General features: G+C 52.9%; 1 protein-coding gene across 26 annotated transcripts in view; it reads left to right on the plus strand.

Moving 5' to 3' along the window:
* NFASC (neurofascin) overlaps positions 1–27,053 on the plus strand; it is a 91,567-nt gene that overhangs the window by 22,719 nt on the left and 41,795 nt on the right. For 12 of the 26 annotated variants that reach the window (XM_051638752.1, XM_051638756.1, XM_051638763.1 and 9 more), the window contains 12 exons: positions 12,350–12,525; positions 14,249–14,266; positions 15,195–15,300; positions 15,498–15,694; positions 16,046–16,168; positions 16,766–16,936; positions 19,922–19,972; positions 24,476–24,587; positions 25,314–25,498; positions 25,948–26,079; positions 26,396–26,539; positions 26,918–27,029. In XM_051638752.1, coding sequence (XP_051494712.1) covers positions 12,432–12,525; positions 14,249–14,266; positions 15,195–15,300; positions 15,498–15,694; positions 16,046–16,168; positions 16,766–16,936; positions 19,922–19,972; positions 24,476–24,587; positions 25,314–25,498; positions 25,948–26,079; positions 26,396–26,539; positions 26,918–27,029 — 1,445 coding nt within the window. In that variant the 5' untranslated portion in view covers positions 12,350–12,431. Of the gene's footprint in view, positions 1–12,349; positions 12,526–14,248; positions 14,267–15,194; positions 15,301–15,497; positions 15,695–16,045; positions 16,169–16,765; positions 16,937–19,921; positions 19,973–24,475; positions 24,588–25,313; positions 25,499–25,947; positions 26,080–26,395; positions 26,540–26,917; positions 27,030–27,053 lie in introns of those variants that run through there. The other 14 variants (XM_051638759.1, XM_051638764.1, XM_051638781.1 and 11 more) reach the window with 3 other exon arrangements.

A 27,053-nucleotide genomic window follows, 5' to 3' on the forward strand; every position in this document is an offset into this window, starting at 1 on the left:
CCCGACACTTGCAATCCTAGGGCTGATCATGCACAGGCAGAGATCACAAAGCCATGGTTAGCCCTGCAGCTGGTGTGATTTTTATTCTCCTATTACCTATCATTTATTGCTGACCCTTCTGCTGTTTCTGTGCCCATCTCAGGGCACAAACTTGGTTGCTTTTGCCCTCCTGTGCCAGTTCCAGACACGCTGTTGGCTTGGATTTCAGTGGGCAGTCCCATCCCTTTTATTATTACTTTTTTAAACCAATGAACAAGCAATCCCTGTCCTGCATCCTGCACTCAGTCCTGAAGGTTAAAAGCTGTTCCTGCGCCAGCTTCGTTGTGTGGAAGCCAAAATGCTTCCACCAATTAACTTATTACTCTTTGGAGGGGGCTCAAAAGGCAGATGGAGCCACTGTGCTGGCAATATTCATGACAGGGCTGCAAAGGGTGAGAATTTTAGGCAGAGTAATGTGAAAACTTGTGAAGGCACTGCTGAGAAATACCAGGGGATGGTGTTTCCCTTCTAGGTCTGAGCTCAGGGTAATAAATAAGGTGTGATTTCACAGCATCTCTGCTGTTCCAGGCTGTCTGTCATGAAAGGCTGTCAATATTGAAGGGCTGGGGAGAGGCAGTGAGAAGGGGGATCACCAAAATGGTACTTGGGTGGTGGGAGACACGTAGACCAATAACTTTGGGTCACCAAATGCATCTGGAGGGAAATAAACTACTTGAAAATGGAGGTGGGGAGATGTGAGGGAGGAAGGGGCAGTGCAGGTGCCCAGCCTGCCTGGTCAGGGTGGTGGGTGCTTGATTTTAACTGGGTAACTAATGAAGCCTGTGCATGAAAGGCTACCAGGTGGGTGTTGAAATCGCCCTGACAAGCCATTTTCATGAAATGAGCAGGAATTGAATGTCTGTAGCAGAGGCAGAGGGGTCCTTGGCTGGATCTGAAACGAGCCAAGAGGTTGGGAAGTTCCTGGCAGGGACCAGGTGAAAGGCAGGCAGTGCAGGGAGGGTTTCCCCTTTGGAAAACTGGCTGAAAATATGGATTTGTGAGGTTTGGTTTGGTCTTTTTGGAAAACTGCCACAAAGCACTTTATGGCTGCAGAGCAGTCCAGTGAAATGTATATTTTTGGTGAAGATTTGTGACACTACGGCGGGAGGGCAGTCGTTGCAAATCGGATTTCCCAGACATGAGCTCAATTGTACTGTAGTAATGTGACTTGTTAAGAGGAGAGGAGAGGTGATGATCTTCTTCCTGTGATTCCTCACCTGTGATCAGGCTCTGAGGGTGCACAGGGCCAGGAAAACCCGCTGCACAGCACTTCTGCAGAAGCAAATCCCTTGCTACCGAGGCAGACTTCCAAGCAGGCTCGTTGTTTGCGTGTGTATATGAGGTTTTGAAGGATTGTCTTGTCTTCCTTGGTCCCCTCCCATCCCTCCAAACTGTTCAGTGCTGCAGCCTTGTCTGAAGGTTGCACATCAGATGGCTCAGGGATGAAATGCCAGGTTTGCTGCTTTGCTCTCTCACCACCATCAAAGTGCCTGGGGTTGGAATTGAAATGTCAAAGGCATTTTGCAGAGCACGGGAACCAGCTGTGCTCTGAGTCTGTGTTTGGGAAGAGCAGCTTAATTACCTACACTGACTCTTCTTGGGAGATCCATCCCGGGATTTGGGCTGACACCCAGGATAAGGATGTGGGTCTGGGGAGCTGTGCTCTGCCCTGCCTGGTCTGAGGGTGGTGGCTGGAGGGACACGGTGGTTGGCAGGTGCCTGCAGAGCAGGATGGGCTGTAAGGTGATCCAGCAGCTTGAGGGCCCTCGGCCAGGCTCTGGGGAAGAGCTGGTGTCTGTAAATACAGCTCACTTACGGGATTAATCAGCAGCAGGCGTGTTCCTGCCTTGTCGGTGACACCTGGTGCTTGATCTGGTTACAGACCCGGGGGACGTGGTGTCTGGGGGGCTTGAGCTGGAGGTGGCTGGGGGGAGGTGGGGGATGGGATTGGCTCGGGAGCATTGCCAAAAGCAGCCAAAAGGATGGGGGAGACAGTAAGGAGGGAGCAGAGCCCGTGTACCCCGGGAAACTCTCCCGGGGCTGCGGCAGGTGGGTCCCTGCCGACCTCAGCATCTCTGGTGGGCACGACCAGCCTGTGCCAAGTTCCTGCTGGGAATGTGGCATTCCCAGCTTCTCAGGAGGTGCATTCCTATGTAGGTGGGTGGGCACACAGTCCCCCTTTGTTCCGTGAGCAGGAGGATTTGCCCCGTGATGCTGGTCGCAGCCCTCAGTGCCGGTTCTGCCTCCTGCTCTTAGGGGCAAAACCCTCCTTGCTCCTCCTGGAAGCTCCTGTCCCAGCTCTTCTGGGCTTGCAACACCCCACGAAAATCACAGCTTCTGTGCTGAAGTCCTTCCTCTCCTTTGAATACTGTAATTTCCAGTGAGGAACATTCAGAGGGGCACCTACGACCGCGAGCAGGTCTGAAAGCTCTTGATCCTGCCCCTAGCCTGGCCTCCCTGGAGCAGATACTTCTACTTGTCAACCCTAAAAGCCTGAAATAATCACCTTCCTTCTGGTTGTGCTAGGGGAGTAACTGCATTTCCCTGCTGGAGGGAGTGTTCAGCTGAATAAAATCAAGGGCAGCCTGTACTAATTCAATTGTGTCCTTCTCCATCTGCTGAATAAAAACATCTTGGTGAACTGTTTTGAAGGGAAAGCTCATGGAATAAACACTGTTTGCAGAGGCACAGGCAGGACCAGGGCTCTCCTGGGTCTCCCTGCTGCTGTGTTTGCCCAGGGATGCTCCCAGGCTCACCCTTGTCCCCAGGTTTGCTTGTGGCAGTGCTGTCCCTGCCTGGCCACTGAACCCAGGCAACTGGGGACACTGGTGTGGGCAGGGGCAGAGCAGCTCTCATCCACGCTGGGGACCACTCTGGGCTGTGGTCCAGACCCTGCTGAGGCTGAAGGCAAGTTTTGTGGCCAGTCAGAGGGCTCATCAGGGCACTGGGGGTCCCTGGGAGGGAGTTAGAGAGTAGTGGAAGGGTTAATGGCTTTTCCCCAAGCTCTTTAGTGCTCACAAGTGGCCAGGACCTGGGTGAAGTGAGACAGAAACACAAATACTCCAATTCATTGAGGTGCCAAAGTGGCTTCCTGCTGTTGGAGCAGTCAAGGGCCTTTTAACCTACAGGCTGAGGGTCAGAGCCTTCTGCTTCATTAACCTTTTCCCTCCGTGCTGAGGGAAATCCCTGTGTCTGGGACCAGTTGCATCATGTCCCTGGATGCAGCTGAACAGGGTGGCTCGTGCTTCAGGAGAGCGTGGGCAGCTCCTGGGCTTTGGTGGCACAGTTGAATTAAGTCACCATTTAATTATGACTTGAGGGTGGGAGAGATGCTGTGGGCTCAGGAAACCCCTGGCATGGGAAGGGGAAAGGCTGGGCATGGGCAGGGCAGCTCCCAAGCTCATGGGACCCTGCAGGACCTTTCTCCTCCCAGGACCTCCCTGTGCTCAAATGCAGGCTCAAAAATCTTGCTGATTTTCCAGCTTTTTGACTGCATGAGAGCACAGAGGGAGGTGACCTTGCCTGGGCAGTGTGTCCCCTGCCACAGCTCCCTGTCTCCTGTGTCTGGGTAGCTGGGCCAGGTTGGATGGGGCTTGGAGCAACCTAGTCTAGTGGAAGATGTCCATGGCCATACAGGGGGTTGGAATTAGATGATGAACCATTCTATGATTCTATGGCCACAGCCACCTCCCTGAGCATCTTGAGGTGCATCAGTGGAGTGGATGAGGTGCAGGCTATGACCAAGCAGGGAAGCAAGGGCTGGTGACTCTAAAGAACACAAGCCAGACCATCTCCTGTCCCCCTGCAATTAGAGATGTACATTTTCTTGCCTCTTGCTGGACGTTGCATCCATCATCTGTCCAAAATCCCTTGTGCTCCTCCGGGGGGTTGTGCCCCACAGAGGGATGCAGAGCAGCCTTGTGTGGGAGCCAGAAGGGGAGAGGCAACTTCTCCTGAGCCATCAGCACACAAGCTGTCCCAGTCTTTCTGTTTGTAGCTGTTGCTGTGCGTGATTAGCAGTGGGCTAATCACCAGGGCCAGATGCTGCCTCCTTGGGAGGGGTGGCTGGGGGGACACGGTGGGGACAGTCATTAACTGCTTGCAGGCTGGGTGTCCCCTGTAGCTGTTAGCTCTGTCCCATGTCTCCAAGCAGTGTGGGATGGATGGCCTCAGCAAGGAGCTTTGCTGAGGGTGGGGGATTGGCACCCTGTGGTCACCACCTCTCCTGAGACTGCTGGGAATCTCCTGGCAGCACCACCAGGGCTGGATTTGCTCCACCAGGAATTGCAGTTCCTCATTCTTGCTGATGAAAGGAAAAGCTGCAGGAAGCAGCAGCTCCCCGAGAGGGTGGAGAGGTTGACCAGAGGGGCTGGTGTGACCTGGTGTCCTGTGGGAACCCAGAGCAGCCCCAGCAGCCTGTGGATCAGCTGCCCTGGGGGCAATTCCCAGCTGCTGTGGGGGCAATTCCCAGCTGCTGTGGGGGCTCAGCACAGGCTGGTGGGTGATGTGTGGTCTTCCATGGAAAGTTTCGTGCTTTTCCTTTTTTTTTTTCTTTTCTTTTTCCCCTGCCTGTGACCTGTTTGTAAAGGTTAAATGGTATTTTCTGATTAAACTGAGTACTCTGGTGATCTCAGCTCATTTCCCACTCATGCCATATCTTGTTGTCTGACCTTGGGGTAACACTTAACCTCTTTGGACTAGAGTGTCTCTCTGTGTAATAGAATGACAGGATTTCCTTACATTACCAGAAGGACAGGATGATAAATTAATTCACATTTATGTAGTGCTGAGATATGGCTGTGATAGATTAAGAGTCTGTCCCTGGAGTTAGCCATGCTCTCCCTAGTGATGTGCAGCTCTACAAGGGAATGAATTACCTCCTGAAAGAGCACCCACCCTCTGCAGGGCTGCAGCCACAGCTCTGCACAGCAGCAAGTGCAATTCTCCCCTTTCTCCTGCGGGTTTTAAATATTTCTGAAGTGAGAGCCTGGGGGCAGCTGGTTGAGAGCACCACAGGAGGAAGGTGGGGTGAGCTCTGGTAGCTACTGAGACACACTAAGGTATAAATCTCCTTACTGCTGCATCAGCTCTGAAGTTCAGGGGATAGAGGGATTCATTCCCCCTTCCCATGTGTTGTCCTGTGGGGAATCAGGGGGATGCTGTCGTGGCTCTGCCTGGCACGTGTGGGTGGGTGACTTTAGGAAGCCATCCTTGTTCCCTGTGACATCCCGGTGCTTTCACTCAATGCTTGTTTGTTTGGTTCTTTCAAAACATGCCCAGCCTGCAGGGCTTGGGGTCCAGCTCACCCACGTGCAAGGCAGGAGAGTTACAGGCAGTGAAAGGAAAATGCAGCATATGGGAAAAATCCTGTGGAGGAGCAAGACAAGAAACCAGGAGCTGTGAGAAAAGGCTGCACGTGTGCTCCTTAAAGGGGGGATTCTTAAAGATGAGAGTCTTAAAGATGAGATTCTCAAAGATCCTATGTGCTGAGACATAACGGTGGGAGTGGATGGGTAGTTATCCTGAGCAAACTGGTCTGCCTGGAGTTGTGGTGGAGGGCTGGCAGGGACGGTGCTGGAAGGGCCTGTCTCTGCAAAGCTCTGCTGCTGCTTTGAGAAACGTCCCTTTGCTCAGAGGACGGGAGCAAAGGTGGGTCTGGGGGCTCCTTTGGGGCTACAGGAGGAGCAGAAAATGATTGTCAATAAACACTGGACTGTCAACCATCTTAGCCCAGGAGCAGTTTTCCATGCCCAGCCTGACTTCCCGTGATGAGGGTGCGTGGGTCCGAAGCACTCTGTGCTGCAGGTACCATTCTTTTGTAGGGGGAGACAGAGAAGATGTAGATGAATTTGCTGGTGTTTGCTCTGGCAGTTGTTTGGCAGAACAATTGTGAAAGCTGTACCCAACCTCAGGAACACACACAAAGCCCTTCTCTCTCCTCCAGGCAGAGGCAGGCGGGAAGCCCTGCCCTCCCTGTGCCTGCTGGCTGTCCTGGGAAGGGACACACCCCATCCCTCATGGGGAATGCCAAGGGATCTTGTCTTGCCTCCTTCATGGACGTATCTTTGCTGTTTCAGCATCGCTTCTTTCCTTCTTTCCCCTAATTTCTGTGCTGTCATTGAAGATGTAAGGGCAAGGTGTGGGGATGTGGCCATCCCTGTCACCCAGGTGGTGTGTTGCAGGGTGGGTCCCAGCTCCCTGCATGGTTCCCAGAGGGATGAACCCACCTGGAGCAGTTCCTCTGAGGGGCTCTCAGGGTGGCACCGGGTCGGTGGCTTTTACCACGTGTGACAGGAGGTCCCTTCACTGTCAGACAAAAGCAGATGCAGATGTATGGCCTGGAATTCAGCAACCCAGAAACCCCTCTGATGTGTTAAGTATGAAGGGGGAGGCCACAGGGAACCTGCATGGAGCTGGAGCAAAATGGAGCCTCCAGTCACTGCTAGGGAATCACATCCATCTCCTCCCTCTAAGTCAATGGTTTTCATTATCTGAAACCAAAAGGATTTTCTCTTTGTGGAAACGTTGCTCTGTGCTATTCAGTCAGTGTTAATTAAGCAGCTGAAACAGCATTAAATGGTGCTGGAGGAACCTTCTTGGGAGCACTAGCTGCTCAGTTTTACTGTTCCTCTTACAACCATAAATAAGGATAAATGCCTAATTGCTACTGAAAGCGTCCTGCTAGACCTAATGAGCTGATTAAAAACAATCCTTCATTGTGGAATTATTGAATTTTGTTTCAGTTCAGCCGGAGGTTCCCCTCGTTTGCCATTTCTGTGCCTGCTCTGCAGCCCCCCCCCTCTGCCTGGCAGAGTTCATGCCCGTGGCTGTTTTGCAGGTGTGGGGCTCCAGGGGAGGGATTTGCTTCCATCCTTACTCCAGCATGTCTCATGCCATTAAGATGTTGAGAAGGGAATGAATTTCAGCCCTGTCCCAGTTTTATTTGTGCACCCAGGGGTGTCCTCAGGTTTATCTCCCCCAGGGCAGGATGAAGGGCAGCAGGGCCAGGGCAGGACAGTTGTGGTCTGCAAGGATGTGGGTTTGGGAATTATGACAGAGCCAAGTTTTGACCAAATCAGCCTGGGGAGGTAGTTGGGGTTCTGCTGCCTTGGCCCAGAGTGGGTTCTCACAGGCATCTCTGCAGGGAGAGGAGATAATGTCACTTAGCATTTGCCCTCCAGCTCTGGGAAGCCGTGGGGCTCCAAAAGGAGAGCCCAGAGCTTGGCTGGAGGAGGAGTGGATGACACAATGTGTGGTTCCTGCTCTGCTGATGAACAGAGCACGTCCACAGCCTCACCCAGCCCTCCCTGCTGGCTCAGGGACTCTGCAACAGGCAAACCCCCTCCCACTCTTCTGGCCATGCCAATCAAAGCCAGCAGGGATCTGTTGGTGTGGAGCAGATGGGAGCTCTGGCTCTGCAGCACAGGGATGCTCTGGGGCTGGGTTGGGAGGATTGGCTAGCCCAGCTCTCCAGCATTTGCAGAAAGGAGAGATTTCCCCTGTCTCAAGGCAGGGAGGAAGTGACGTGCGTGTTAAACTAACACGTGTGGAGAACTGGAGCTTCAAAGTGTCTCTGACGTGGCTGTGAAGGTTTGCAGCTCTGCCAGGCTGGGATGCAGCCCCTGGTGCTGGGTGCCACTCCTGGTGCTGGAGCAGGGCTCTTCGAGGTGGAGAGGAACTTAAAAGAATTTTAAAGCTGTTTTTTTTTCTTTTTTCTTTTTTTTTTTTTCCCCTTTCACTGCAGATTTGGAGTGGTTTATGGGTAAAGTGCTTGGACAGGTTTTCTGTTTTAATTACTGGGGTACGAGGGGTGTCATTACATCCAGAGAAACTTGAGAGTGTGAAAGGTGCAGCAGAGCAGGGCAGTGACCTGTGGCAGCACGTGGGCTGGCTGTGGTGACAGTGGCATCACGTTGCCCGTGTGGCTGTGCAGATGATCAAGGCACATTCACCTGGTGGGTTCCACGACCATCAGCACCTCTTGGGAGAGGGTGTGGGGGGGTTGTTCCTGCTGGTTGGGGTACAGGGGGGTCTCCCCAGGGCCAGGCTGGGCTCTGCCAACCCATGTGAGCACCCCTTGACTCTTCATGCCTCCTCTTGGCTCCACCAACCCTTGAGGCTGTTGCTTGCTTGCTGTGCTGTCATTTAAAAACCCAGATTTATTTGGGAAACTTTTGTCAATGCAGGAAAATCACCCCCTGCCTCACCCTGAGAAAACCCTCCGTGGCAGGATATGGGCCCAGATGTTTTGTAATGCAGGATGGGTCTATGCACAGCAGGATGTTTCCTCCTAGAACCTTCTTTTTCTTTCAAGCTGATTGACCCAACTGCTGTAGAAGAATAAAAACGGTGGCTACATTTTCTATGGAAAGTACAAACCCTCTCCAAACCCCCCAGTTCCCATCCTGGTTGCCCAGCCCTCAGTTGGGGCAGGAACTGCTGCCATTGAGTCCCAGCATCTGGAGTTTCAGCCCCATCATCCCCAGGTCTCCATCATCCCCAGGTCTCCATCATCCCCAGGTCTCCATCATCCCCAGGTCTCCATCCCCTTTTTTGTCTTTCTTTTTCCCCTCTAGTGCCTGTCCAGAGAGAGAGGAGGGAGGCTCTGAACTGAGCAGAGTCAGGGTTGCACATCCACCCCTGGATTTCAGATGCACCCCGTGCTGGGTGGGTATTTGGTTGGATTTTGCCAAGAGTCTCTGGTTTTAAAGGTCCTGTCCTGGGGTTACTCATGTTTTTGCCTGGAGAAAAACAAATTTACAACAGTATCTGCTGCAGCTGGAATGGGGGTCTGAGCCAAGGTCTGGGATCTATTTCTCAACCCAGATTAACAGCTTTTGAGAACTGATGCTGCAGTAGGTCATGGTGGAATGGGAAAGCACTGACAAGCCTGAAAAACCCTTCTGAGTAAATATTTACTTCTGGGTAAATATCTGGGGGAAAAGGCATCTGAGTCCATCTCACTGCTGGGTCTTGGCTGGAGCTGGAGCGAAGTGGAGCAGGGACGTGGCTTTTATTGGTGCTCAGAGGCACACCCAACCCTGGATGAGAAATGCATTTCAGCAGATAAATTCCTCTCTGATGGCATCATGATCTTGCAGCTGTCTGGGTGAGATTTTGCTCCGTGTTGTGTTTTTACTGAACATTACAGGCCCAGATGTTGGGTCCAGCCAGCTCAGAGACTTCCTGAGCATCCCCAGGCCCAACCCTCCCTCCTCCACAGCTCGGGTCACCCCAGACTTGCCTGCAGTGATCAGGTTTTAGGGCCTGCTCTGCTCTTTAGGCAGCATCGGGTCGTTTCTGTGTCGCACAAACGGGGCCAGGAGCAGCGATTAAGAAACGCAGTCTGGGAAGAAGAGCTCTCAAAAGCAGATGAAGACATCAGACTCTTCACGGCTCTGAGCATCCCCAGTGAAGCCTGTTCCTGCCCCCACAGCAGCTCTGTGCCAGGGAGATGTCCCTGTCCCCAGCCCTGACAATGTGGGCTGTGTTCTGCGTGGCTGGGGGCTGGTGGCACTGCCTGTCCCCAGGACCCACCTACGCTCTCAGGCACGGCCCTGGATTGTTCCTGAGCCTCAGCAACTTGCACCCACATCTGCCCCGAGACAAAGGGGCCCTGGAGCAGCACAGCCTGCGCTCAGCTCCAGGCAGGGATGCCTTTGGTGGGTGCTGTGCTGTGGGGTTTATTATTTGCTGCTCCCTGGGGATGTGTGGCCGCTGTCCCCGGCTGATCCAGCAGCACTGGAAGCATCCGGGTTGTTCCCACCTAGCTCTGCCCAGGGGGTCACTCCAGAGCTGCTCCCTCTTGCAGCTCCAAGGTTTTCTGTAAACTCATCCCTTCCCGACAGGCACAGCCCCTACCTTTGCCAGTCCCTATGCATGTGAGGACTGGTAGGATGGACCTTTTTGTACCAGATGCCTCCTCTGAACACTGAACACCCCAGTGCTCGGGCTCCATCCCCTCTGTATTCCCAGTTAATGCAAAATGCAGATATCTACCAATATCTCCCAAGCATCTGTGCCAGGAACCTACTAGTTAGTGTCACAGCCATTTCCTTCACACTAACTAGTACCCAGGCTAAAGAAACCAACATTTTCTTCACTTTTCAGGCTCCAAGCAGCACAGAGATGTGACTGTTTAACTCTCTCCTGTCTTGCACCTTCCCTCCCATGCTGAGACTGGGAATGCTGGGGGGGGGTTAAAGCCTTTTGTGACAATGATGTGAAGCATCAACACCTGAGCAGATCTTGGCCATGCTGAACTTCTGGTTGCAGAATTGGCTGATTCAGGAGTCAGGAACAGAAAGGCATAAAAGCCACTGAGCCATCCCTCATTTGAAGCTGTAACGGGAGAAATGAAGCCCTTTTTAAAAATGAAGTCTACAGATCAAAATGATCTCTTCCCTTAGGCAGGGAGCTAAAGAAGTAATTGGAAAAGCTTTGTTCAGTGTGACCTGATCACAGGACTGCAGAACTCCAGGACATGACTTTAATTACTGGCCCAGTCCTATCATTATTCTGTCCTTCAACTATTTTTATTGCAACAGCTGGATTGGAAAATCCTTAGAACAAGTGAACAAGATCCAAGCAGCACTCCCCACCAAGCCCCTTCACAACCTGCAATCTGGCATCTGGTGTAACTGGGACGTGCTGGGACAGTCAGTTCCTTCAGGCTTCAGCCTGAGAGTGGGGACACGGAGAGGAGAGCTGGGAGGAGGGACCCCTGAGCACATCTTGTTCCCCGTAAGGGTGAGGGGGGGAGAAGTGTCATTAGAAGTTGCCTTGTGATCCTGCCGGCGGGTTCAGGAGAGCATCCCGGAGCATGTGTCAGGGCTGCTGATTTTTTGGTGACATCCGCTCCCCCGGCAGCTCCCGCAGCCCTGTGGTGCGTTGTGCTGGACCCTCCCCTGCCTCCCTCCCTCCTGCCCTTGCTCGGGGCCGGGCTGGGGAGCAGCTGAGGGGGCAGCAGCGCCCGGACCTGCCCGGGTTGCTGGTGTTTGACGCAGACAAACCCAGGCACGGGCTCTCCTTGCTTGCCAAACGGGCTCTTCCCCCCTCCCGGGCCGCATCCTGCCGCGGCCAGAGCCTGTGCCGAGAGCCCAGCACGGGGCAGGGCTGGGGATTTTCCACTCTTCGTTCCCCTGGTGTTATTTTTCTTCTTCCCGGGGTGAGCTCTCTGCCCTGCCTGCAGCTCCGGGACGTGGAACCCCAGCTCTGCAGCCTTGCTGGGGGGGTGGAGGGGGCTTTTATTGTGCAGATGGGGGTCACTGATCCTCCTTTTTTGCTCTTCTGAAATCTGCCGTTGGGTTTTTTTAACAGCAAGGGAAGAGGTACGTGGATGGAGAACGCAAATGATGGGCTGGCAGTGCCCCGGGGTGGGGGGGGCGGTGATTTGGGAGCCCAAATGCGAATCTGGCAGCGGGGGCTGCCTGGGGAGGGGGGAGCAGCTGGAGCCTGGGTGCAAATGGGCTCGTTAGGAGGAATGGGGAAGGTCCCACCATGCCCTGATTGGTGCCGGAGCTGTGCTGGGGCGGTGCCAGGCTCCTGGCTACAGCAGGGTGTCTCTGGAGCCAGCTCCTTGCTGCTCCCGGCTGCCTGCGCCTCATCCCGGTGCCCCGCTGGAGGGAGCGGGTGTTGCTTGGTGTTTCTTGTGCCCAAAATACAATTATCTTTGTTTTTTTCTGTTGGTTTGGTTTTGTTTTGTTTTTAACCAGCGAATTCTCCTTTTCATCCCCTGGGGGCTGTTTGCTGCTTTTGCATCCAATTGCTCTGGGTAACTTTCCATCAGTCTCAGGGAGTGCCTGGTCCTTCTCCCTCCATCCCAGGGGCCTCTCCAGAGTTTGAGCACAAAATAGAATTGTAGAGTCACTGAGTCATTTTTGGGTGGAAAAGCTCTTTAAGATCCCCAAGTCCAACTGTTAGCCAAGCCCTGCCAAGGCCACCACTGCCCCACGTCCCTCAGCACCACATCTACAGGGCTTTGAAATCCCTCCAGGGATGGGGACTCCACCACTGCCCTGGGCAGCCTGGGCCAGGGCCTGACAGCCCTTTTAGGGAAGAAATTGTTCCTAATAGCAACCCCCTAAAGCTGATTTTCTGCCAGCAGAACAATTCAGGGGTTGGGAAGCCAGTGACCATGGGCTTGTACCTGGGTCACCAGAGCCTGGAAACTATTTCTGGCTCTATTCCCACCCCCGTCCCTCCACACAAATATTTTTGGATTGGAAGCACCCTCCCTCCACAGCTGCCAGAGGACAGAAGTGGAGCTGGGAAGGGCTGGGTGATCACTGGGTTTGTGTTTGCTTTGCAGCTGAGGATCCATCTGCCTGTGCTGCTGCTCTGCTCACCCCGGGGGGACACGGCCCAGCTCCTGAGGCTGCCCAGGCTCCAAAATGGTCCTGGGAAGACACCACCTCATCTTTGCAGGAATAGCACTTGCTCTCTGCCTGCACGACCTCGCCAGCACCATCGAAGTCCCTCTGGATTGTAAGTCTCTAAAAACTGACATGGTTGAGGAGCTAAAGTGAAGCTGTGATGGCCCAGGCAGCTTTCCTGGGCCAGCCCAGAGTTTTCTTTTCTGCTGTGGTTGTGTGTTGTGGGGTTTTGGTTTTTTTTTGGGGGGGCTGTTTTTCTTTTTAAACCACGTGCCCTCCAGAAATTCACCGAAAACCTTCTCTGATTTAGTCAGCCTATCTCAGGAGCTGAGCAAAGGACTTGATACCACATAGCAAAATGGGACAGAGCATCTGAGCCAAGCTGGTGAGGAAAAGAGGTCCTGGCAAATCACAGAATCCTCAAGGACACTGATCCTCAAGGATCACCTGGTTTCAGCCTGTTGATTTCAGTGGAGCATCCCAGGATTCTGGTGTCCCTACAGAGCATGGCAGGCCTTGGGATGCTCTTTTGTGGAGGACATGAGCTTGGTGCTTGTCTTACCTGGCAGATGCTGCCACGAGCTGACACCCAGTCCCCGAGGGCAATGGGAACCCAGGCAGGCCCTGCAGAACAATGTGATTTTTCTCTCTCTTTCTGTAATAACTTTTTGGTTAATTCTGAGTTATGTTTTATTCTGAAGAGTTGGGGGGATGTGGAGAGAGGAGGAAGGGGGACACGGGCTGATGTTTCTGCTGAACAGGCACCTTCAGACCAGCACATGGGAAATGCAGGGTTTGTTTGAATGTGCCTGAGATGGGGGTTTGTACTGAGAGCTGCTCAGCCACTGCTCTGAAAACCAGTTTCATAATTTGTGTCCCAGCTTCCTCCTGGAGTGGCTGTTAACAACCATCAGCCTGTCGCTGCGGGGAATCTCTCCCGACAGTGCAAAGCACAACTGCTCCAGCCACCACTGCCTTGGTAGAAAAACCCCAGCTTTGTGCTGGGGTCTAAATTCAGGCTGAAATGGCAGAGTTGCTCTGGGCAGGAGAAATGTCTGCCCTGTGGCTTGTTGCTCTGTGGAGTCCTGGGTGTGCTGGTCAAAGCCGTGGTGCCTCAGCTGATCCCTGGGCAGCCAAACAGGAACTGTTTTGGTTTGGAGAAGGCAGATGCATGGGCAAAGCCTCAGGGTCCTCTCATGGCAGAGAAAACAGCCCCTACTCACCCTGCCTCGAGGGAAGCTGCACCCTTTGCTCTTTATTTAAGCCTGCCTAGGTGTGTTTTCCCTTCACCAACCATAGCAAGTTTTTTTTTCTTTGGATATAATCCTGCCTGTCCCTGCCCACAGGGATATCTACCTCTCCCTGTACTACAGGCACTTTCTCTGAGTTTGAGCATCACCCAAAAAGCCAGCTAAGGGTTTATCAGGCCGATAATTAGCCTCTGTCCCAGGGGATGGAACTGGGGGCTCAGGACAAGCCCAGCCATAAGGAAGGGGGGAACGTTGTGATCTCCTGTGGGCAACCCACTGGACCACAGGGCCACCACTGCCCGTAGGCAACCGGTGTGAGGATGCCTGTGCCTTCTTTTGGCCCCCAAAACCCCCTGCTGCAGGGGCAGTTGACATCCAACAGGACCACTCAGCAGCAGCTTCTCCCACTTGGACAAATAAGTAGGTAGATTAGAAGATGCTTGGATGGCAAAATGATTTGTGTGTAGTGTTGGGGAGCCCTACGAGGACCCTACATGTTGAGTTTGTGTACGTGATGTGTAGGGGTTTGTTCTTCACTAAACCTTCTTTCTTTCTTTTGTTATGCTTGCACTTTGGGAATAACAGCAAATATTCAGAGTGAATGTAAGTTTCCCCCTTGCCCTCTGTCTGCATGTGTCTGTCCCCTCTGCATGGGCAAAGCAGGGCCCCAGGGGTCCATACCAAGCTGGGGGCTTGGTGGGGGCTGTTGCTTGGCACATGGTGGGACCTGTGTCCATCACCAGCCCCTTCTGCTGGGAGAGGCACAGGAGGTGCTGGAGCAGCTTGGGAGGAGTGCTAAGGCTCTGCTGCTGCTTTCTCTGGAGCAGGAACCAGACTGTGATGTGAATGTTGTTTCTGCAGGGGCTTGTTACTGCTAATGCCCAGCCTCAGAGGAGAGCAGGCTCCTCTGCCTTGCCCAAGCATGTACCAGGCTTAGCTCCACATATGGACATGTTTGGAGCATCCTTAGCTCTTGGGGGACAGCAAACAACCTGGGACCTCAGCAGCTTTGTTCCAGGACAGCCACAGGACTGAGCTCTTCAATCCAGAGCTCAGGACTGCAGCAGGAGCCTGAGCTGGCTACTGGACTCATGTGCCCCTTTCCACCAGCCTTGCCCACCAGTGGGGGCTCCCCTGGGGAAGCCTGGGAGGTCTGAGCCCCTTCCTTGCACCTGTGAACGTCTTGCAATGGTTCTTGGCTCCCTGTCCCAGCTGCAGCCCTGTCCTTGAGCTGCACAGCCTTTTGGTCTGATTCCAGTGACCTGCTGTAGCAGGGAGATGTAACTGTGCCATTTCTTCATGAGACCAAGACATCAAGTGAGGAACAGCACCGATGGTCCGAGGGGTGATGAGTAGCACACCCCACAGGTGTTCCTGGTAGTTTCCTCAGTTGTTGAAGGGCTTTCAGCCACAAATTGCACGTCCAGCCTGGGAACCAGGCTGAGCTCCAGCAGGATCTGCTGCAGGAGAGCAGCGAGAAGCTTTGCCCTGTCTGCACACCCCTCCTCACAGCTTCTCCTTTGCTTCGCAGTGCCTCAGCCCCCCACCATCACCAAGCAGTCCGTGAAGGACTACATCGTTGACCCGAGGGATAACATCTTCATCGAATGTGAAGCCAAAGGGAACCCTGTGCCCATGTAAGTGCATCTCCAGCCCGTGTCCTGCTGCAGCTCTCTGGTTCCTTCGAGCTGGCTCAGGAGGAGCCCACCCCGTGGCCGAGCTGTGCCGCTGACCCCAGCAGCTCCATCCAGCCGCTGGCCGCACAGCACAGCTGAGGATCTCGGCAGGGAGCTGCGGTCCACGGGTACCAAACCAACCTCTTCCCTGCCTGCAGTTTTTCCTGGACGCGGAACGGCAAGTTCTTCAACGTGGCGAAGGACCCCAAGGTGTCCATGCGGAGGCGCTCGGGGACTTTGGTCATCGACTTCCACAGCGGGGGGCGGCCGGAGGACTACGAGGGGGAGTACCAGTGCTTTGCCCGAAATGACTATGGCACGGCTCTCTCCAGCAAGATCCACCTCCAGGTTTCCAGTGAGTAACAGCCCGGAGCGAGCGGCCAGCCGAGGAGAGCAGGGACCTCTTCCATCCTGTGAGATTCCCTAGCAGAGGCGTGGAGAACACCCAGTGCTCACACATCTCAGCCCCCTTCACCTGTGACCGGTGTGGGGCTGTATCCAGCTGCAGGATGGAGGTGAAGGCTGGAGGGTTCCAGCTGTAGCTAACAGGGAGACACCCCTCTAGGTTTAGGGGAGTCTTGCAGATGTAGAAATTAAGTTTACGTCGAGGTTGCTTTGTTGAAACCAGCCCGGACCCAGCGGGACGAGCTCTGTGAAGCCCTCCCTCCCTCCCTCCCTCACAGGGTGTCTTTCCTTCTTTTGGCAGAGTCTCCCCTGTGGCCCAAGGAGAAGGTGGATGTGATAGAGGTGGATGAAGGGGCTCCACTCAGCCTGCAGTGCAACCCCCCGCCCGGCCTGCCCTCCCCTGTCATCTTCTGGATGAGCAGCTGTGAGTCAGGGGAACCCCCTCCCACCCCACCTCCAACCCCGTGGGCAGCCCCTTCTGTCACCTCCAGCCTTTATTTGATACAAGAAATACTTATTTTAAATATCTAATGATACAATTCTATACTCTAAATACATTCTAATGTGTTTTGATACATAATATATATAATGATATCATATCTAATACATCTATAGTGAATAATATAAAAATAATAAACATCCTCTCAGCCTGGAGAAGGTTCCAAGGAGACTTCAGAGCAGCCTTCCATTATCTGAAGGGCCTTTTTGCAAGAGCATGGAGTGACAGGACAAGGGGTAATGGCTTTAGCTTGGGAGAAGGGAGCTTGAGGTTAGACATTAGCAAGAAATTCTTTCTTGTGAGGGTGGTGAGACCCTGGCCCTGGTTGCCCAGAGAAGCTGTGGCTGCCCCATGTGGGGGGCAGGGGGACTGGGACTAGATGGACAAGTTCCTCCCAACCCAAACCAGTCTGTGATTCTTTGAATAACGATGTTTAGGGTGATTACTGACAGTTCAGAGCTTGGAGGAACCTACACATGGCCTGGGTCTGGGATCTTTCTGAACGCCTGTTCTCCCCTGCAGCCATGGAGCCCATCCACCAGGACAAGCGTGTCTCCCAGGGCCAGAACGGTGACCTCTACTTCTCCAACGTCGTGCTGCAGGATGCCCAGACTGACTACAGCTGCAACGCACGCTTCCACTTCACCCACACCATCCAGCAGAAAAACCCCTACACCCTCAAGGTGAAAACCAGTAAGTGTCACCATGATCCCTCAGGATGAGCCTTCCCCCACCTGTCTTGGGCAACATTTTCCTTCCAGAAACCTTGGTTCTGTCCTTGACAGCACTGAGACCTACCAGAGGGAAGAGTGGCTTCCTTTGTTTTGTTTAGGATAGTTCAGGGACCTGTTTGGCTGAGGAATGATGGTCCTTGGGGGGCTAACCTGGCAGGGAGGGGTGGCTGGTTTCCCTCCAGTGCTTCTGCAGCTTCATGTCTCCAGGGCTGCAGAGGTGGCTTGGGGCAGGGATCTCTACATCCGTGTGTCTGGGACAAACTGGAAAGCCTTTCAACCCAGATGGTTCATCCCCCCATCTTCAGGGAAACGTGTAACATGAAGTGATCTTTCCCTAGTTTGACAAGCTGGAGTTTGCCAGGGTTTGCTGCAGGCTCAGGTTTGCTGGGAGCCCCAGGAGGGGACCAAGAGGGTATCAGCCTTGCACAGCAGTTCCCTGCTGGCCAGGAGCTGCTCTGAGCTGTGGGGCTCTGGGACACACTGGCAGGAGGGCTTGAGCTTTTGGGCTCTGAGGGTGTCCTGGTGGGACATGCTCAGAGATCACAGGTTCAGCCTGGTGAAAAGCACCATCCTGGGAGACAGGAGGGCCACGAGTGTGGCTCTCCCCAGGGGTGTGAAGAGCCTTTCCATGGGCAGGTCCAGCCACCAGCAGTTTCTTCTCCAGAAATGAGGCTGCTTGAAGGAAGGCAAGTTCCTGATGCCAATGCATTTGATGCCAGCTGGCAGTGGGGACATGAAGCTTTTGAGTTGATGCAGGTCCTGCAGATCTTGGGCTCTCTTTCTGAGGTGTATGTGTGTGCAGAGCACCAGCACAATAAGCAAGTGACACAGAAATGGCTTCTACAAGTCCCAGTCATCACCCAGTCTCCCATTCCCAGTAAGGTCCCACTGGGAGGAAGGGTAGGGTGTGTGGCAGATGCAAGGCTGTGGTTTGGGGAGCAGGCTCTTGGCCAAAGCAGGCATGAGGCACTCCTCAATCCCAGCCTTAGGAGCTTAATTTGATCTTGCAGCAGCTTAAATTAGAAGTAATGCTGTTAAAGTGACCTGAAAGTGATGTGAGCAGCAGACAGGCCCCAGAGGGGTTTGCACTTTTATTGTAGCAGCTCCTCCCCCTGTGAGTGGAGGAGCAGCAATAGAAATACTATGAACAGGCTCTTGGCCACTGGTGAGGACTTTGTGGAGGTAATTTGTTCTGAACAGGGTTTGTCTGGTTACAGAGCTGGCCAAAGAGTGGCAAGGTTTACCTGCTAGGGAAGGACTGAGTCCTGAGTTAGTGTGAGCTGGAGAAATTCTGGCAAACCAGGATCTGGGGTCAGCTGGGCCTCCAAAGGCTCCAGCCTGACATGTGTCAAGCTCTAGAAAAAAATGTGGAATGAATCTGGGAAGGTTTCTGTGCAGACAGATCCAAGCTCCCCCTCCTGCTGCCCTCAGATGCCACCGCAGCGTTTTGCTCCCAGACTGTGTGGAATTGGCTTCCAATTATACTGGACCCTCTCTTTAAGTTTTCCTTTGGAAGCATCTGCTGTGTTATCAGATGCAAATGCCACCCCCTGAGCTCCCCAGAGACCCGGAGGATTAAAGAACCGAGGCTTTAATTTCTCATCTGTGATGATACAAAAACTCCTTTACACGTAGAGTGTTCAGAGGAGAGGAGCTTGTGTTTGTCTCAAGCTGTTCAGGCATCTCAGCCCTGAGCTGGGAGTACTGGGGTATTTAAAAAATAGAAGTTCACCAGCTGCTGAGAAATGATTGTGTGGGATTGGCAGTGCAAAAGCTTGAGGCAGCAATAGACCTGTGCCTTCCCCTGCTGAGCCTTTCTCTTGGGTTCCCAGGTTCAGGTGCCTCTTGGGCATCTGCTGGGCTCTCTCAAGCCCCAACACAGAGCCCCAGAGTGTGGCTGACAGCTTCAGGCTCAGGGCAACAACTATCCAGCAGCCAGCACAGCCTCCCCCATCTCCTCTGGGGCAGATGAGATGGTGACCCAGTTGGTACTTTTGCATGTAACAAAATCTACTTTTGGGGAGACCTTATTACCACATTCCAGTGCTTCAAGGGTGGCTCCCAAAAAGATGGAGACTCCCTGTTTACAAGGACACATGGAAAAGACAAGGGGTCATGGGCACAAGTTGCTCCTGGGGAGATTCTGACTGGACACAAAAGGTACATTTTTCCCCATGAGGACAGTCAGACATTGGAATAGTCTCCCAAGGGAAGTGGTGGATTCCCCCACATGGGGCAGTTTGAAGTCTCAGCTGGCCAGGGTGCTGAGCCCCCTCACATCAGCTGGGGCAGCACCTAGAGAGGTTGGACCAGATGATCCTCGAGGTCCCTTCCAACCTGGCATTCTAGGATTCTATATTTCTATGATTCTACCTTGTAATTAAAAGGGATTTCACAGCAGACGATGCCTTTAGAGCCTACTTATTATTATTTTTATTTGTTCACCTTCACCATGCCTTTCTGCATCATGCCTCTGCTGCTGAGCTGTGTCCAGCCTGTGCTTTATGCAGGGAAAAATGCAGCAGGAGCACATTTCCCTCATAGAATCAGAACCCCCTCAGTTAAAAAACTGAGAGGAAAAAAGCCATTTTCTTCTCCAATCGAGCTATTGTTTTTTGTTTTGTTTTTTTTTTCAAAGATACCAAGGTCTTTATACCGAAAAGAAAAACACTTCAAGGAAATGCTTGTGATACAATTTTCATCCATTTATGTGCCTGCTCACTTTGTAGGAGGAAAACAACCCCCTTTTCCTCTCCGTTACGGCTGCGTTCTGTCGTTTGTCCTGGAAGGCAGCTGCTCTCAGAGTGCTTTTTGTGCCCCTGCTGTTGCCTCTCGCATTGCTCTTGTGTTTCAGGCAGTTATTTTGTTTCCTGTCCCCTGTCCCCTGTCCCCCCCCCCCTGCTTTGTGGCACTCGGGATGCTCACAGTCTTTTGTTTATTGCAGAGAAACCCCATAACGAAACGTCTTTACGAAATCACACTGACATGTACAGTGGTGAGTCAATGCTGGCTTCTGGAGACCTTCACCATCTAACCCCCCTTCTGCCTAACCTGACTCACCCCCCCCCATGTTCACAGCATCCCCTGTGCCCCCCGTGCCCCCACCCCCACCCCACCTCAGTTACCCCCCTCCTGTGTTATCACCTCCACTTTGCACAACCGGGTGCAACCAAAGGGCCAAACAGCCACCAAGTCCCCTCCCAGTTGTCATGATTGGATGTTATGGAGCTTTAAGCTGATTAACTGGATGTGCTCAGCTGGAGAGGCCTTTGGATTGATGACATCTAGCCCACGTGGATGAGTCTCTTGCCAGAGAGGTGGCTTGTCCTCAGGAAAGGCTCTTGATTTACAGATAAGACCCCCCGTCCCTCTTCTCTCTGCCTGCAGAAAGAGCATCTCTTGTGTTCGTGGCTGAGCACGGGCAGTGACTGGGAGACAATGAGAAGAAAAAGGAAAAAAAGGAGTATTTGGGTTTCTCCAAAGCTGGGGCCTTTTGTCTCTTTGTGGTGAGGCTGTGGATGTGTTGGATGCTTTCACGGGGCTCTTGCCCTTTGTCTGGGCAGGCAGATCACCTCCAGAGCCTGTGTGAGCTGGGAGAAGCCCATCCCAAACTCACCAGTTGTGCTCCAGACACTTCCCCCTGGAAGTGTCAGGGGATGCTGCAGGCAGAGCTGGGCAGCAGCCAAGGGCTGGAGGGGAGATGGGGCTGGCTCTGGGTGATGCTGAGAGCTCAGGCACCACCAGGGCTGCCACAGACCCCCCCTGGAGTCTGCCTGTCCTCAGGAACTGACCTGGGCAGGGTTTGCTTTCTGCCCCTCTTGCTGCTTACAGGGGGCAGAGCGTGTGGCAGCAGGATGGGGACAGCCCTGGCCATGCCCTACAGCCCAACCCCACTCAGCTGCCCACCCACATGTGCCACAGGGCACGTTTTCTTCTTCCAGAGGGACTTTTGGGGACAAAGAGTGCTCTTTTTTTGCCAGCTAAGAACAGAGAGGGTTAGAGCAGGACAAGAGGTGGACGTGCCAGGTTTGGTGACCCCAGCAGGCAGCCTGGGCAGCCTGTCCCCACCAAGGGAACTGGGGTGTTGGCATCTCAGCTGCCAGGGGTGGGAGGTTTGAGGATGCTGGAGACCTGGGGAGAGCTCAGCAGAAGAACCAGCCTTGGAGAAAGCACTGGTGGCAGCAAATTGGCTGGGGGGGGGTAGCCTGAAAAACTTTGTAGAAATGTCTGTGAGAGGGGATTGTGGCAAAATGAGCTTCAATGGGAAGAGCATGAACCCATGAAATCATGGCTCAGTGATGGGTGAGTGGGAGGAGATGCCTCCCCCAAAGGCACGTGGGGCCAGGGAGCAGGGAGAAGTCCACTGGCAAGCTCTCCTGAAAATGTATCTTGCACCTCAGCAGCATAAATAATGTTTGCATTTCAGAGAAATGCATTTTCAGAGAAATTTCAGGCTGACTGAGCACAGCCCTTGCTGGTCCAGAAGGGAAGGTCACTGTGGTGGTCATGGGCTTCTTGATCTCCCCTCTTTGTTCAGGGATGCTTGGTATTCACTGGGTTAGGAAAAGGAGTGATTTTCTGCACTGTCTCACAGATTTCTGTCCATGGCTGCATAGGATGAACTGCCTGATACATGGAATATTTGGGCTATTTGCACTAAACATGCCCCTGGAACACCTGATCCAGTGGATTCAAACCACCCAGCCACGTCCTGCTGCAAATCTGAGCTCCACCTCAGCAATTTCTTAATAGTTCATGAACTGGTGAAACAATTCTTACCCTTAGCCCATTTTTCTTCTTGCAACCCCTTTGTTTCTCCCTGGAATGACCTGTCCAGCTGGACTGGGCTCTGGAGCTGCAGCAAAGCAGGGAGGCTTAGGGATGTGGTGTGGGATGAGGGACATCAGTGTCCCAAGTGGTTTAAGTCTTTAGGAGGTTTGGGGCTCTCAGACCCTGTCCCTTTGGGTGCTGGTCCCTGCAGTGCAGGCTCAGCACCAGAACCTGCTGACACAGGGCTCTGCAGAGCTTGCAGGGAAGCAGGATGGGGTGGGATTTCCTTGCTGAAAAGCTTAAATTTCTAAGCAAACTGCCTGCAATGATTAGGGAAAATGATCTAAAAGGATTAATTGCATGTTTTTATTAGCAGAAGTTGCTCACCTTTTTAAAAAGTGGAAATGAAAGTCTGGTTTGTTCTTTTTTTTTCCTTTTTTTAAAAAAATATTTATTTTATTTTTCCCCTTTTATAATTTTGGCAAACCTGCTGGATGGTTCAAAGCTGGCTGGCTGTGCAGGAGGCAAACAGATGGGATGTGTCTGGATCTGCATATTCCTATGATCTCCTCTAAGTAGTCATGCAAACTGATGTACAATTTTGAGATGCCATCAGGTCAGGACTGTGGGGAGGGACAACTTGGCTGCTCCAGGGTGAGAAGCTGCAGTTTCTGGGATATCCTGTTCAGAGCTGAACGGGGCCAATTCCACAGAGATAGGATCAACAGCAATAGATTGGAAGCAGAGGCTATTTTTGAGCAGAAAAAAATAGCCATGAGATTTATTTTTCCAGCTCTGTTCCATCCAAACAGATGAGGGAGTCTGACACCTTTCAGCTGTAGCTGCTGCAAGTTCAGAGCTGGAGTGGTACCTCTGCCTGAGAGAATTTCTGGATCCTCCCTGTGATAAACAGCAAAATATTTATTAGTTGTGCTGTCCTAAGGCAAAAAGCTTATCAGCTACACGTGTTCCTGTTAGGTTTATTAAACAAGTGGATTGGGTACTAATTTATCTCCCTGATTTTTCATTTTCATCATTAATATATGGCTTGTAAAATTTGGCTTGCATGGCTGCCCTTCTGGTTTTGTCCTCAGCTCTTGAGCAAATGGGTTTGTAGGGGGAGTGAAGTGACCAGCCTGTTCTAACAGGCTGTTGGCTAATAAAAGCCAATATTGACTTATAAAATAATATCCCACTGTACTAATTACATGAGAAGAGGAGTTTGGCTGTGGGAGCTGCTGATAAATGCTGAGTTTAGATCCAGTTGAGATCGCAGAGCCCTGCCATGGGCTGGTGTTTTTAGCCAAGGAAAAGGTCCTCTCCAGAAGCAGGTGAGCAAAGAGTGACATGTGCCTGCCCAGAGAGCTGTCCCTTCAGGGTAAGGTTAAGATTTGCCTGTCCTGGTAACCCATTAATCAAATGATTGACTAACGGGCTGAGGAGGAGATGCTGCGGGGGGAGGGGGACACGCGTGTGTGGCCACGCTCCACGATGTGGAGCCATTTCCAAGGCACATTTTCACTCCTGGTGGTGTTTTTTGTCTGCCCCTGGAAGCCTGATCCTGAGCCTTCCCTAAGGCAGACTGGTGGGAACTCCCTGAGCTGCCCCATTCCTCTCTCCTCTCCTTCTTCCCAGCCCTTTTCCACCTCCAGAGCTCCGGTGAAGGCTTCCCAAATAGACACGGGCATCTCCAAAATCCCTGGGCATGTAGGGCTGCCTCCTGCTTGGTGAGCAAACAAAGCCTTGGGGGCAGCAGGAGAGGGCTTGTTCCACACCCCGGGATCCTGCTCTGGCCCCAGGGTGGGCTCTCCCCATGGATCACTTTGGTATTTGTAGTGACCCTGTGCCAACCCTGGTCATTCTGTCCCCTTTCCTAATCTCATAACCTTTGCCTCTGCTACTGCTGCTCTCAAGCCCATCTCATCCTGTTTTGTCCTCACTGATCTAAGTCTAGTTTAATAATTCCACTTATTAATGGAATTTATTCCATCCATAATTCTTATTCCCTACAAAGAGACCTTCTCTGTGTGTAGAGTTGTCTCGTGTCTTCCCCTGGTTTTCTCCAGTTAAACTTTCCTGTCCAGTCCTGAAATGGGTCAATTTGGTTGTCAAGTTGTTCCTTTCCAAAGGACACTGTCCTTCCAGGCCCCACAGCTCCCAGGAAGGGTGGGAAACCTCTTTGGTGCTGCTAGAGCCCCAGACAGCACCAAGATTCTCCCCACTTCAGGGATCTCTGTGGCAAAGCAGCTCCAAGTGATCCCTTCCTGTGTCCATTCGTTCTTTCTGTCCTTCATTACACGTTCTGTGCATCAGCATTTCCAAGTCTCATCTGATTTCATCCCATTTCTTTGTGCCAGAGGCAGGGGTGGGCAGGAAAGGTGCTGTCCCAGACAGAGCTGATGGTGTGGGGCTTTTTCCCTGCATCTCAGCTCCCTCTGCCCATCCCCTCCTGCTTCTTTACCTCCTTCCTCCCAAGCATCCTCTTTCTACCCTTTTTTTTTTTACTTTAAAATTGCCTCGAGTCCTTCTCTACTTTCCAGGTACATTTCTGGGTGAGTTCAGTATCCCAGGCTTGGCTGGGAACCCAACAGCATCCCCCAAAAACCACCGTGTGTTTCTGGCCCTTTCTGTGCCCTCCTCACCGCTGCGGCGAAGGAGACTTCCAAAGCACTTTGTTTAGTTGGTTTGTTTGTTTGTTTGTTTGTTTCTTCTCTCCTGCTGATTTCAGCCCGAGGGATTCCAGAAACCACTCCCAGCTTCATGTATCCCTACGGGACCTCCAGCAGTCAGATGGTGCTCAGAGGGGTGGACCTCCTGCTGGAGTGCATTGCTTCAGGAGTGTACGTACCTGCTTCCCAGCTGGTGGAGATGGGAGCTGGGGGGTCCCTGGTGGGATGGCTTGGGACCAAAGTGCTGCATCACCAGTGGAAATACCCCTTTTGTGGGTTGGAAAAGACCTTTTAAGTTCATCAAGTCCAACTGTTAAGCCAGCACTGCCAAGGTTACCATGTCCCTCAGCACCACATCTAGATGGCTTTTAGATCCTTCCAGGAATGGTGCCTCCACCATTGCCCTGGGCAGCCTGTGCCAGGGACTGACAAGGGATCATTCCCTTCCTTTAACTGCTGTTAACAATATTCTCATAAGCTGCTTGAAGGATAAAAGCATGGAAGGAACAGGAGAGCTGAGCTTTGAGCACTGTTCAGAGAAGTGGGTGTCTTCAGATACTTGTTGTCCAAGGGTAGTTCCCCACTGATTTATCCCTATGCTGATTTGAAAAATCTCCTGGGCGCTCCTCACCCTGCTGTGTGAACTGCAGGTGAGGACACTTGTGGTCCGTGTGGTGCATCCCCAAGCACAAGGCGTGAGATGGACCCTGCCCCTGAGCAGCTATTCATGCTGCAAGGTCCTGATTCAGGGGCTGTGCTAGGAAGGAGGGTGACCCAGCAGTGGGATCAGTCCTTCCCCCTGGGTGTGAGCAGTTCCCAGTGCAGGATTAGCAACTGGTTTCTGAGGAGTTTCCCTTCTTGTCTTGCGAAAACATTTATCTCCTCCCCTCTCCTTAGACCAGCACCAGACATCATGTGGTACAAGAAAGGAGGAGAGCTCCCAGCGGGCAAAACCAAGCTGGAAAACTTTAACAAGGCCCTTCGCATCTCCAACGTTTCGGAGGAAGACTCCGGGGAGTATTTCTGCCTGGCGTCGAACAAGATGGGCAGCATCCGCCACACGATCTCGGTGAGAGTGAAGGGTACGTCACCTTTACCTTGCCATCTCTTTTACCTTCACACCCAGGAGCTGAGGAAGGGATGGGGAGGGATGGGAAACGTGGGAAGGGATGGGAAATGTGGGAAGAGATGGGAAATGTGGGAAGGGACACTCTCTCGTCCGGTGAAGGAGAGAGCAGGGGCTGTCTCTGTGCTGTATCCAGCCACGCTTGCTTCTTGTCCAAATTGACCTAAAAGCAGTGTGAGATGTGACCTCAGCTGGCGTCACTCAGCAGAGTGACTGAGAGAAATGGTTGTGGGTTTGGGTGGCCAAAGAGGGGATGGAGGACTCTCCACCCTCACTGCACCCAGGGAAGCCCACTTGAGAGGAGGGTGTTTTCACGTCCGAGTTCAGTGGTGTGGAGGCAGGGAGGGGACTTTGGAAGAGGTGGTGCTGCTGCGTTGGTAACTGGTGCATTGGTGCATTTTCAAGCTGCTCCATACTGGTTGGATGAACCCCAAAACCTCATCTTGGCCCCTGGTGAGGACGGCAGGCTGGTGTGTCGGGCCAACGGGAACCCCAAGCCTGCCATACAGTGGCTGGTGAACGGCGAGCCGATAGAAGGTGAGCAAAGGGTAACCTGCACCTCCTTCACAAAAAAAACCTGGCCAAGGGTCTCGTGGTTGATGATGAGAGCCAGAGCTGCTGTCAGGGTGCCAGGCACCCCGCGGAGCAGTGTGCGTGGGCTCCAGCATGGCAGCACATCAACCACCTGCTTGTCTGAGACAGGGCCAGTTGAACCGTGTCTTTGTAGGCTGAGGAGGTCACGTACCATCGTCTGGTTTTGTCTGGGCTGAGGCAGAAAGAAGCACAATGATGCTGAGAGCCCCGTGAATTTAAAATTCAAAATGTCATTTAAAGAGTGCTCTCTGTGTTGAAGCTTCTCCCCCCAACCCAAGCCGAGAGGTGGCTGGAGACACCATCGTGTTCCGAGACACGCAGATCGGCAGCAGCGCCGTGTACCAGTGCAACGCGTCCAACGAGCATGGCTACCTCCTGGCCAATGCCTTTGTCAGTGTCCTGGGTGAGTGCTTTGGGAAGGTGACCAGCCCATCCTCAGCTTTTCCCTGGATGAGGTCCCTGTTTGCTTTCCTCTGTGTTCTTAGCTGCCCTGAGGCTAAAGCACAAAGGTACGTGACCGGGCTCAGGAGCAGAAGTCCCTTGCCACGGACCTGCAAAGGCTGAGCAAGTCCTGTTGGTGCCAGCAAGGCTGGAAAGGGGAGATGAGAGGGAATGGAGAAGCTCTGCTGAGTCTTGAAAGTGCCAACAGGGAAGAGAGAACACAAGGGAGGGTGGATGGAAAGACTGGAAAGGGAGCAGCAGTGTGTGAACTGGTTTCTGTTCTTCCTCAATGGCTGATTTGTGATTCCAAAACCTCAGTGGTGGTGGTTGCTCTTTGCAGATGTGCCCCCCCGGATACTGGCCCCCCGCAATCAGCTCATCAAGGTGATTCAAAACAACAGGACCCGACTCGACTGCCCCTTCTTCGGCTCACCCATCCCCACCCTGAGATGGTAAGAGCTGCAGCACCTCCCCTG

Source organism: Apus apus, chromosome 23 (genome assembly GCF_020740795.1).
Source record: "Apus apus isolate bApuApu2 chromosome 23, bApuApu2.pri.cur, whole genome shotgun sequence".
NCBI classification, from domain to species: domain Eukaryota; kingdom Metazoa; phylum Chordata; class Aves; order Apodiformes; family Apodidae; genus Apus; species Apus apus.